Below are 12,062 nucleotides of genomic sequence, written 5' to 3' on the forward strand. Positions count from 1 at the left end.
CAAGAAGAGACCATAAAATTTAGTTTACTACCAACTCTACCTGGACAGGTAATATTTCTTCCTTTAGAATACCCTGTACCCATATTAATAAAGTGCTCCATGATGACCACTCTTTGGAAATTTAGGGGCTGTCACTTAAAACTTAGAATGAACAAGCAGACTACATAATCAAAGTCAGTACAATTAATAAAGTCTTATGTAGGTCGACCACTTCAGTCATCACTCATAAACCGAATAACTTTCTAACCATACTGGTTAGTCCAGAGCCTCCGTCCTTTGCTCCAGACTCTGCCCACCAGCTATGGCCACCTGAACATTTGACAGACATGGCAAACTCTAGGTGGCCAAAGAAACTCCTGATCTTACATCATTAACCTGTGCTGCTTACAAAATTGTCTCATCTGTTGAAACCACCTATGTTTACCCAGTTGTTGGAGCCAGAAACCTGGGGGGACATCAACTTCTTCCTTTCCCTAACTCTTCCCATCCAATTACCAAGCCCTGTTATTTCCTGTCTTCTAACCATCTTAGATCCTTCCAGATTTCGCCATGGAAGGATTGCTAAACTGGTTCCAGCATGTCTCTCTAAACTCATCTACTGCAATAACCTCAATTTTCTCATTTTTATGCCAGCCCCCTCTTCTACAAGCACCAATATGTGTGATATAAACTTTAATACTGCTCCTATTTCCAACAAAGGGAGTTTTTTAAAAAAGAATTCACTGGGGACACATGGGTGGCTCAGTCAGTTGAGCATACGGCTCTTGATTTCAGCTCAGGTCATGATTCCAGGGTCGTGGGATGGAGCCCTGCATCTGGCTCAGCACCGAGTATGGAGGCTGCTCAAGATTCTCTCTCTCTCCCCCTACCCCTCACCCTTGCTTTCTAAAATAAATAAGCTAATTTAAAAAAAGAATTTTGATAATCCCCGTATTCTAACAAAAGAATTATTCTCATCTGTGCATTAACTCTATCTTCTCTATGTGCTACACCTTCTATAGTTTCAGGCATAGTAGATATTCACTTTGATTTCTTTGGTCACTTAATATTTGATACATGAAATATATTTGGGAAACAGTATTATTTATGAAATTGACCAATTTCATGACTATATGATGCTCCGATGTGCTAATAACCAAAACTGGTTAAACTATAAATAACTGGCATCTATGTTATTTCACAAACAACACGGTGAAGAATAACTTCGTACTTAAAGAATTTTGTTCCTATTGATTTTTTTTCATATAAACTTTGAGGAGTGGGATCACAGATTCAAAGTCCTACAAATAATTGTTGTATGAGGCAATCCTGGCACAGGGGGTCATGGGGCAGTTCCCCTGTAATACTTTCTGGGTTCCAATTCTAGCTCCACCATTTGTTGTGTGACTTTAGACAAGTTATTTAATCTCTGTGACTCAATCTCCTACAAAATGTGAGTGATAACTGAATTTTCTCTGGCAGAGTTGTCACAGGATTAAATGACAACACATGACAAGCTCTTAGAACTATACTTCACGTATATCAAGTGTTCCGTAAATGCATGCTGGTTATATTAAATACCTGATCTTTTTGGATATATATATATAATATATATAAAATGTATATATATATATATTAATATATATATTATAATATACATTTATATATATATACACACACACATATATATAACCAAAAAGATCTGGTTGTATTTAATATAACCAGTAGGATAACCCATATCAGTTTTACTGCAACTTTATCACCAAAAGACATTAACATCTTTTTTGGTGGTTCTTATTTAATGAGTAGCTATCCAGTGATATCTTAGCACACTTTTTTTTTTTTTTTTAAGCCAGAGGCAGTGGACACCTGAAACTAAAATTACATTGTATGTTAACTAACTGGAACTTATTTTATTTTTTTTAAGTTTACTTATTTTGAGAGAGAGAGAAAGAGGGAGCACAAATGGAGGAGGAGGGAAGAGGAGGGAAGAGAGACAGAATCAAAAGCAGGCTCTGCACCACCAGTGCAGATCCTGATGTGGGGCTCGAACTCAGGAACTGTGAGATCATGACCTAAGCCAAAACCAAGAGACGGCCATTTGACCAACTGAGCCACCCAGGCATCCCTTGACTAACTGGAATTTAAATAAAAACTTAAGAAAAATTTAAATGTACAAAAATTTTAAAAATAAAATAAATAAATGTCAGAGAGAAAAACAGTTGTTCCTCAAGTAAATTTAAATATCTTAAATGAGGGGCACCTGGGTCAATCAGTAAAGCATGCAACTCTTGATCTCAGGGTTGTGGGTTCAAACCCCACACTAGACATAGAGTCTACTTAGGAAGAAAAAAAGACAAAAGAAAAAAATTAATTGCTCAGATGAAAATAGGTTTGGAGATCTTTACTTCTTTATTCTTAACTATTATATATACTCTGGCCGAATACATTACCAGTTCAGTTTTTTTATAAAAACCTGCCTTTTTTCTTCTAATAATGATCGGCAAGCAACATGAAAAAAGGCAGAAAATAATGGGTGGTAATCCCACAATTGACAACTTATCTCAGCAGACTTAATCTATTTATTCTTGTTATAGTAGCCAGAGATCATTCTCAAAGGAAATTATGGAGAAAATATCCAAAATTGGCCACTATGCAGTTCATACCAGCCCTTGTCAAAAAGATCCTAATTGGAAGATAGACATGAAGTTGGAGAGATGATTTCTATAGTGCGTGTGATAGCTTTGGATATTTGTTACATCTTTAAAAATAACAGCACATAAAAAGGCAGATTTTGACTATGTTGAAGGAAAAAAGTATGATTATTAAACTCTAAGTCAAAAATAAGCACAAATATCTAACTGCTAAGAAACCAACAAAACCAGTGTCATGAATGAACTCGAGTAGAAACCCAACAAGGTCTGAGTTCCAGTCCTTCCTGTACCGCAAATGTGATACCTAGAGAAATGCCTTTCAAACTGTAGGTCAGGATCCATTAAGGAGTCATTAAGTCAAAGCTAGTGATGAGTTCTGTTTTGTTTTGTTTTGTTTTTTAATGATAAAGAATAGAACATCACACAGAATATGAGCAAATATTGCACTGTATGTGTGTGGGCTGGTGCTAATGGTATTTGTATATCTACATTAGATGAGAAAAGTAGAGGTGTTTCCTATTATGGATGATAATATGGACTAATAAAACGGTATTCTATTCAGCGTATTTCCGAAACAAGATTGAAAGCCACGACGTAGAATCAGTCACTTAATTTCTGTGAAGATGCTTCCTCATCCCTTAAATGGAACTTACTATTCTGTTTCAGAGACTATACCCGAACAAAGTAACTTCACTGTATTTCTTTTTTCAACTATAAAACATGGTATTAATATGTTATGGTTATAGAATTTTGGTTGGGTTTCCTTAGAGTTTGATGTTACTCTGCCATACATGCTTGCAGCATCAAGTCACTATGCTAGAAATCCAGACATCCAAAGATAATTCTGAAAATGTGGTCTCCTTAAGAGTACAGTTGGAGACCAGAAAGTCTAAAATTTCTCAAAATCTGTATAATCTCCTTTGCAGTATCTACCATACCACCTTAGGGGGGCACGGGGGGGGGGGGGAGGGGTTGGGAAAGAGAAAAAAAAAAAACAAGAATAAAGAGAGGAAAGGCAGCACCTCTGTGTTTCTAGGGCCTCGTGAAATAATCTTCACTTAGTAGAATGACCAGAAGAGGGAAACATGTGTATACGCCATTCCCACAGGCGGCCGCCAGCTCAAGGACATCAGCTGCCATCCTGCTGCCTGCATAGCTCTTCAATGGTACTTGGCCTACGGATATAAATCACTCCTCTTCACCTTCCATTTAAGTGTAGAATCCTGGGGACACCTGGGTGGCTCAGTCGGTTAAGCAACCAAATCTTGATTTCAGCTCAGGTCACATCTCATGATTCAGGAGTTTGAGCCCCACAGCTGGAGATTCTCCTTCTCTCTCTGCCCTTCCCGCCACCCTCAGAAAAATTAATTAAAAAAAAAAAAAATAGAATCCTGTGCCAGGCTCTAAATGTCACAATTTCGGGCAGCATACCATTATTTATCCATACATGTTATGTGGATACACCATGGTACCACAAAGAGGAAACATTTTAAGACACTAATACACTAATACCTAAGAAACTGAAAACAGCTAAGAAGACAGGTACACTCACTCCAACTCTTCCACACAAGCTACCATTAAAGCACCCATTTCAAGGAAAAGGTATCATAAAGATTCCATATAATAATAGAAGGTATCGCTTCCCCTAAAATAGAGAGAGCTTTAAAAAGGAATGGGATTCCTACTTGAATGAGAGCAGAACACTTGAAGAGAAATGGAGGACAGGAATTCTTTTGAGGACTCGATGACACAAGAACTAAATATGTCATTTTTAAAATGACACTCATAACCTTCAGATCAGCTTGTTCTGAGTTTTGCTTCTTGTCAGGCTCATGAATTTTATGCACTGATCAATCCAGCACATAATCTCCCTCTAAGCTTAAACAGGCGCACACATGTAAAACATCTGGCCGGGGTTGAGAGGTGCAGTTTGCAGCTTAGTGAGATATGCTGGCTCACCTGGGAAACCTGTGCAGAAATGGCTGCTGAATAAACGAACACAGAAATATATATGCAACAGTCCTAGCATAACTTTCTCTGTGACTAATTCCCACCCCTTTAAGGGAGGAAAGGGAGGGATGTCTGATGAGGGCATGCGGGAAGCAGGTAGTGATCATAAGGAAATTTGTGAGGGGGCTACCAAGAACGTTTTTGGCACTGCGCGTGGAGTTCTTACTAGAGAGAATCAAACAGATTGAAAAATGAACAACCAGCACCTTGGTTCTGGCAGCCTGCCAGGTAGCTTTTGCTTACCTTTGATCCTGGTTAAAAACCATGCGGGATGTGTCACAACAGAAGTGTCTTTCTTTATAACAATCTCTACACCATAGAGGTATCTTTCTAACCAAAGGACACATTTGTTTGGAAGAGCTCTAAAGAATATTGGAAAGGAACTTGATCTCATTTGACCAAGAGGCTGGGACTCAGAAACGTTAAGTGACTTACCTAAGGTCACCCAGCTGGCAGCACTGTCTAGCTTTGGGCCAAGAGCTACCCAGAATTTCCCAAGATAAAATATGTCCATCATTGTGCCTACTAATATGTTTTTAAAGAGACAAGGTCTCCTCTCCCTCAGGACTACAGCTTTATCACTATATCTTCTAATTCCCTAGAATCAGAACACTTTGGTATAAAATTAAGCAGACATTGTTTTAAAACCATCCACCAATTGGGTGGGGAGAGTGCCCACATGTCAGGTTTGAAAAGGAATTTCTATCTCTGATACATCTTACTACGGCATGACATTTAAGAAAGTTTATCCATATTTACAATGTTGCTTGAAACTGAAACATAAAGACACATAATTATCTCATATATAATTGATGGTGGATAAAAAGCATCATTGGAAAAATATACAATTTGCATTAAAACTTCAGGTATTCCAAGTTACAAAGACTAATTTATTTCATAGAATGAGGAATTACATTACTACTACACCTGATATCAGCCAAACATTTGTGTCTATAAAGTATCTTTTCTTTCGTATTTATAAAAACTAGAAAAGAAAGCACATGCACTAGCCAAGGTTAAAAAAAAAAACAAAAAACTTGCAGCATAGACAGCTACAAATAGTGCTCTCCATGGTGAGAAATAAAGTCCACACTTAAGTATCCTAGCAAAATTTTCACCACACATACACACACACACAAATGCACACGCCTAACAGATGGATTCTAAAAAACAGCTAAGCATTCCATAAGCCAAATGCTCAAAAATTAATAATAAAAGATGGTTAACATTCCTGTATGTGTGATATTGTATAAATGAGCAGACCCACCTCTGTCCTCACTTCTCATCTCAACCTCCTTTTCCCAACGCTGAGCTCACCCTCCCACCTCCCCCTACTCTGCAACCAAATTACAACCACCCAAAAGCAAGGTGTCTGCTGCAGCCCAAAACATTTGACCGATAATATCCGGTTTGCCATTCCAGGAAATCCCAGAGTGTGTTTTAAGCCTCTGCCCAAGGCTTATAAAGAAAGGCGAGAGAAAAACTAATCAATACCAGCACCCAGCTGTGACCTGGCACATAAAGAAATCAAGAAAATAAATCCCATCCATAATCTGTATAATTTAACACTTGGAAGAAAGCAACATCTGGGATCGACTCCAAGCGGGACAGTGTTGCTGGATGGGTCTGTTTCTTCCAATGAGTGTTAAACCCAGTGACAAGGGGACACTCCAGTTCCTCACCATTTCAGCAAAGGCAATGTCTTTCCCAGCAAGGGTTAATCTACCCAAAAAGGTGGGGGAGAGTGGACAGAAGGAAAATAACAACCATCAACATCTACTCCTTGCCAGGACAGTGCCTGGCAAAGGTTCCCATCACACTTTGAAGAGAGGGAAGGCTGGAACCCCTTCCCAAAGGTGGGTCCAGGACAAACTATTGTCTTGCTGAACAGTCACAAACAGAAAGAAAGCTCATTAGCTTTCATTGACTTTGTTTAATCTTACAGTCCTTTCAGTGGACTCCAAAGTCCTATTCCCATGCAAAGTTTAAAAAAAAAAAAATCTCCTATGACTAAGATTCCCTGGAAAGGCTTTCCACATTGTCTAAATTACAGGGAAATTAATTTAGAACAGAAGCAGATACCTACACATCGTCTAAATCACTAGATCTGTACCCAATTAAAAAAAGAAAAAGTACACCAATCAGCAGAACGGGGCATTATAGGGAATAAAGACTGTTAGTAAAATCCAAAATGCTTTCTCCCTGTTAAACCTTCTGAGAGGTTATAATTGCATTTGGCCGCTGCAGGCTTGTCAGAGAGCCTGGCTTCTTAATAGCCACAACCTTAAAAGGAGTAACTGTCAAGGGGCGACCCAGCTGAAATCAAACAACAAAAACAGGAACTGTAATCAGCCTGAAATGGGAGGAGGGAAAGGAAGGGAGACTCCTGTATTCATCAGTCAACATTAATGTCCTTTGTTGTTCACCTTTACACAGAACAGCGAGCATTACCCTGTTCCTTCTCCTCCGAAAGCCAGTGTCAGGGTAGTGCTTTCCTAAAAGCTGTCTCCTCGCCTCGAAGACCCAAGGCTTTCTGATTTCCCCTTCCCCATTATCACTCCACAGCTGTCCTCCACCAACCCCCAACGCGCTTACCCCGGGCCGAGAGGGTGGCCAGAAGTAAAAGCATTGCTGAAATACCCGTTCCCCTCCAAAGACCAAAGAGGCGCAGATGTTGAAATTTACAATCCCCCCAGCCCCTAAACACTCACACCCCATAAACCCGGGATAGGAGGAAGGAAGGAAGCTAGGGTCAGGCTCGGTCTGTCAGAGCGGCTCCTTTGAGGACAGTGCCACATTCCGCACTCCGGGAATGTCGAAGGGAGCCGGAGGGAAGGTTTTGCGCCCCCCTCCCCTTTTGTTTTGGGGGTGTTCTCTCTGCGCAGTACTTGTTGTCTCTCTCTCCACCCCAGGGAATCGTTGCAGCCCACTGCCCTCTTTGGGGAAGAAAGATAAGGAGGGAGAGGAGCGGAACGCCGTTCACCCTCCTCTTCAACTTGACTCACACACGCCCCGTCGCCACTCCAAACTCCGCAGGCAGAGCCCGCAGCAGGAGGGCTGGCCGCGCGCTCCCCCAGCCGTCCCGGCACTCCGGGAGCCGGTGCGGGGAGCACCGATGGGGCGGTGAAGGGCGAGACCCCAGCGCATACCCCACTGCCCGGAGCCGGCTCGGCAAAGCCCCAAACCCGCAGCGCGATGCCAGAATTAGGCATTTCCAGCCCGGCAGAGCGAGAGGGGCGCAGGGGCAAGGACGCGAAATGCGCACCCGCTCGGGCCAGAGCGGAATAAAAGTTCGCCCCGCGGAGACTTACCCACGCCGTATTTCTCGTGCTCCGTAGGTATCCACATGGCTAAAGGGGGGTCCGGGGTCTTCCGGCTTTGTAATCCCCGCGCCTTCTCCGTCTCACAACAATGCACAGCTCCCGAGTAGCGGCTGCAACGCTGAAGCCCCGCGGCTCCGCTCGGGCTGTGAGCGCTAGGCAAGGTCTGCGCTGGAGGCTCCCGAGCCCGGCGGTGACACCGCTCCGCTGAGGCTGCGCCGCCCGCCGCTCTCCCGGCGGCGGCTGCTCACAGTCCTCCGACGCGCTCTTGGGGACCCGGCGGCGCAGTCATTGTTCTGATTCACTGAACTAAGCTACAAGCCAGGGTACTCTCCGGCGCACCCCCGCCCGCCAGCGCCTCTTCCAGCCCTCCCTGTCCCAGAGTCCCCACAGCACGCTGGGAATTGTAGTTCTGGGCCGCTCCATCACGGAAGGGGGCGTGGCATCAGCGGTTGGGGGCGGGGATTAGGCGCCGCTCTCCGTGTCCTATTGGCCTAGAACGTGATGGCGAGGCGTGGACGTGGAGGAAACCCCGCGGTGATGGGGGGGTTCGCCTCCAGTCGCGTTTCCATTGGTTCCGGGCTCGCCTAGCTGCCCTCCCTTTTCTCGCCTGCCTTGTAATGGCTGCTCCCGAGACCCAGGGGGCTGCTGCCCGAGGGGAGGAGGACTGCAAGAGCAACCATAGCGAATCTGGGAGTGTCAGTTATGAGGGTGAGTACGGTTCCACTGAACCGTAAGTGGTCTTTTTCCCTCTCTCTCCGACCAGGATTGCAGCTGACCGCCAGGCAAACCCCAGGAGCCTGCCAGCTCTAAAGCCACCTGAGCGCCAGGGATCCATGGGAGGGGCCCAGCGGGGCGGTGTGGGGTCGGAAGCGGATACTTGGTGACGGCTGTCTGGGTAGGGAAAAGAAAATGGGATGGAATGGGCTTCCCGGCGACCAGAGAAGCTCCCTGAGCGTTTTTCTTCGGTTTGGAGCTCCCAGGTTTGCGCTTGCTGCCGGGTGGGTGTGTGTCAAGTCACGTTCGCGCATGTGTGATTGTAACTCCGGTATTAGCTCTCTCCTCTCCGGTATCCTGCCTCCGCCTCGGTTTGCTTGGTTTGGCCTCGGGAGATATGTTTTACTTGTATTCGGGCGGTTTTCCGGTTGCAGATTGGTCACTTCTCTCCACTCTACAGATTTATTCAATTGCTGGCAAGAGCGGCATCTGAAGAGAAAGTGTCTCTCACAGCCTCTTTGGTAGCTCTTGACCGCCCCAGGCGATCGCCAGGATTGAATGTGGACCCATGCTGAGTTCTCCGAGAAAGAGGAAAGGAAATGGTATTTTGCAGTCTTGGCTTCAGAGAAAATTTGAGGGTGGTTATGAAAATCATCGCAACTACTTTGACGCTACTGGTCTTTGAAGTTGCCCTCTGATCCACTATAGAGATCATAAACCAAACTTTGAAAGCTGCCAGGGGGATTAATTGTCTTGAGGATGCCTAGCCCTATTCGTTTACCTTTAGTGCATCTATCCCCGCCCGCCTCCCTTCTTTTTTTGTCTTGTGTAATTTAACAAGTTGTCTTTTTCTTTCTTTCTTTTTTTTTTTTTTTAATGTTAATTTATTTTTGAGAGAGAGAGAGCACCAACAGGGGAGGGGCCTAGAGAGAAACACAGAACTGGCTCCAGGCTCCCAGCTGTGAGCACAGAGCCTGACACGGGGGTTCGAACTCACCAACCTTGAGATCATGACCTGAGCCGAAGTTGGACGCTTCACCCACCAAGTCACCCAGGTGCCCCAACAAGCTGTCTTTTTCTATTTGACATGGTTTGGGGGCTTAAGGTTTCTCTGGCCTTATTTGAGATTTTTTTGGTTATTTTGTTTTTGTTTTCACGATTAAATTGACATTTAGTTTTGAGTGTTTATCTCAGCACAGAGATAAAGTGCAGTCTCCTCCCACTGCCCGTCAGTGGAACTACCTATCTCTGAAATTATTTTAATACCTCTACCAAAGAAATCTTTGATAGGCTCCTGACTTGAAATACTTAAGCCCACACCTGACCATTTCATTTGGGGGCTCTTATTTGGTGGTAAGATACTATTAAGGTTTTCCAGATTCTCAAAGTTCCAGAGGGCTACCTGTTTAACATTTAAAGATGAAATCCTTGGTGAATTTATCCCACGGATTAACTCATATAAAAGAAAATTGGGAGTTTCTTCCAAAAACATTGTTGGACAATTAGATATCATTAGTTATTTAAAATTATGAAATTTTTCATTATAAATATTTGAAGCCATTCAGAGGTGTGTAAGTTAAATGAAAGTTCCTCCACCGCACAGTCCATTCCCAAAATAATGACTGTTAAAAGTTTGTTGTGTGTTCTTTCTGACATATTCCTAGATGACACACATCTGTATTGTTTTGATTTTGAAAAATAAAAAGAGATCATTGTATGTAAGCTCAAAGATCTGCACCCCGTTCTCTCCCAATGATCTGTATATTTCTTCCATGTCAGTATATTTGTTGCTTCTTTCTTTTTAAAGACTGCCAGTTGTATTCCATAATACAAATGTACCATACTCTAACCATTCCTCTATTAATGAACATGTACTGTGGCTTTAGTTTTTCAGTAATTTGTAGTGAGCAACTTCATATACATATCCTTCCCCTCTGGCAAAGAACGAATTTCTTGAGGATTTCTTGAGGAATTGCAGGATCAAAGGTAACACAGGTTTAAAATTTTAATAGATACCAGATTTTTCCCTTTGAAAGACGTCAGCATACACTCCTATTAGTAATATATAAATGTCCTTTTCCCTTGTGCTTACCTACTGTGAGGAAATCATTAATCAAGGGCCAATATTTAAATGACTATTGGATTGAATTAAGTAAGTGCTGTAAAGCATAATTCTAGGTTCCAATTTCTTTTCGACGACAGTATGGGGCAGCAGTGAATTTGAAGTATCTGTAACAAAAAAATTCCTCACTGTGGTTTGTAATTGACGAGTATTCTCGCTAATTGTTATCAGTCAATGGGAGAGCTAATGGTTGAGTTTTATGTCTTTCTTGTAAGGTTGTCCCTAAAAATCCCCTTAATAATCTATGTATTATTCTGTAACTTTATCTAAATTGTTTTCAAAGCCTGCAAAGTGTGATACAAATTTCGGCTGGAAATAATGATACTGAAATTATATTCATATTTTTTTGTTAAGCATTTACTTAGGTTCTCAAAAATATCTTTCCCTGTAAAATCATTAATTTCCTGAAAACTGCCTCTTTTAGGAGGTTTCACTATGGTTCTAATTAAAATATCAACCTGTGTACTTAATATCCTGGAGCAGAAGAGTTCTGCTAGAATGAATCTCTGAGTGGTGTGCAGGCAGGGATAGCAACTTACCTGAGATCTGAGGCTCCGTCCCCCACCAGGAAAGCCCCCGATCTTGCACAACACTGCTTTGCATACATTTGAACTGTAACTGGGATTTCATATTGTCCTCTAAAGTTTATAACAGATGGTAAATGGACTCAATTTCTCACACTTTGGGATGTATTACTGGTATTTTTTCTTTTGCTGTTTTTAGTTAGAGGCAGTAAGATAGTACATATAGTTTATTAATTGACAATACTTCTAGGAAATGTTTGAGACGGAGCTGATTTCTGACAGGGTTAATCTGTGCATCCATATTACAATCTGCCATAGTTAACTTTTTTCCCTGCAAATGCATGCTCAGTAGATGACAATCATGGGAATGCTGCTTTGGATTTAGAATGTGTTTCCTCTGGAGACCTTGTTAATGCATTTGCAGTATCTCTAGAAGGAATGGGGGTAGCGGGTGGTGTCAACTCCTCATTCTTATATTTGCTATTTCGATAGGTAGCATCAAGCCTTAGCTAGAAACCTAGGGAGCATCCTTGATTCCTATCTTGCCCTCAGGTCCTGAACCTGACCAGTTACTAGGTCTTATTTTTCTGTGCCTGAAATAATCTTTTGAATTTGTTCTTTCTCTTCATCTCTTTAGCCACTCTTCTATTTCTAACCCTCACCATTGCTGCTGAGTTACTGTGTCCCCCATCCTCCAAACTGTGTTCTTGGGGACCAGAACTTTGACATGTTTGGT

At 42.4% G+C, this 12,062-nt stretch overlaps 2 protein-coding genes across 8 annotated transcripts in view; one reads left to right on the top strand and one right to left on the bottom strand.

Moving 5' to 3' along the window:
• The window catches only part of DOCK4 (dedicator of cytokinesis 4), a 430,872-nt gene extending 422,531 nt beyond the window's left edge, over positions 1-8,341 (bottom strand). For all 4 annotated transcript variants that reach the window (XM_053897288.1, XM_053897289.1, XM_053897290.1 and 1 more), the window contains exon 1: positions 7,955-8,341. In XM_053897288.1, the coding sequence (XP_053753263.1) occupies positions 7,955-7,991 (37 nt within the window). In that variant the 5' untranslated portion in view covers positions 7,992-8,341. The remainder of the gene's footprint in view (positions 1-7,954) is intronic.
• A 199-nt stretch (positions 8,342-8,540) lies between these two features.
• ZNF277 (zinc finger protein 277) overlaps positions 8,541-12,062 on the top strand; it is a 112,647-nt gene continuing 109,125 nt past the window's right edge. The window contains exon 1 of one of the 4 annotated variants that reach the window (XM_053898412.1): positions 8,541-8,674. In XM_053898412.1, the coding sequence (XP_053754387.1) occupies positions 8,584-8,674 (91 nt within the window). In that variant the 5' untranslated portion in view covers positions 8,541-8,583. The remainder of the gene's footprint in view (positions 8,675-12,062) is intronic. The other 3 variants (XM_053898413.1, XM_053898414.1, XM_053898415.1) reach the window with 3 other exon arrangements.

Source organism: Panthera pardus, unplaced genomic scaffold (genome assembly GCF_024362965.1).
Source record: "Panthera pardus isolate Hobbes unplaced genomic scaffold, ASM2436296v1 HiC_scaffold_8, whole genome shotgun sequence".
Taxonomy (NCBI): Eukaryota; Metazoa; Chordata; class Mammalia; order Carnivora; family Felidae; genus Panthera; species Panthera pardus.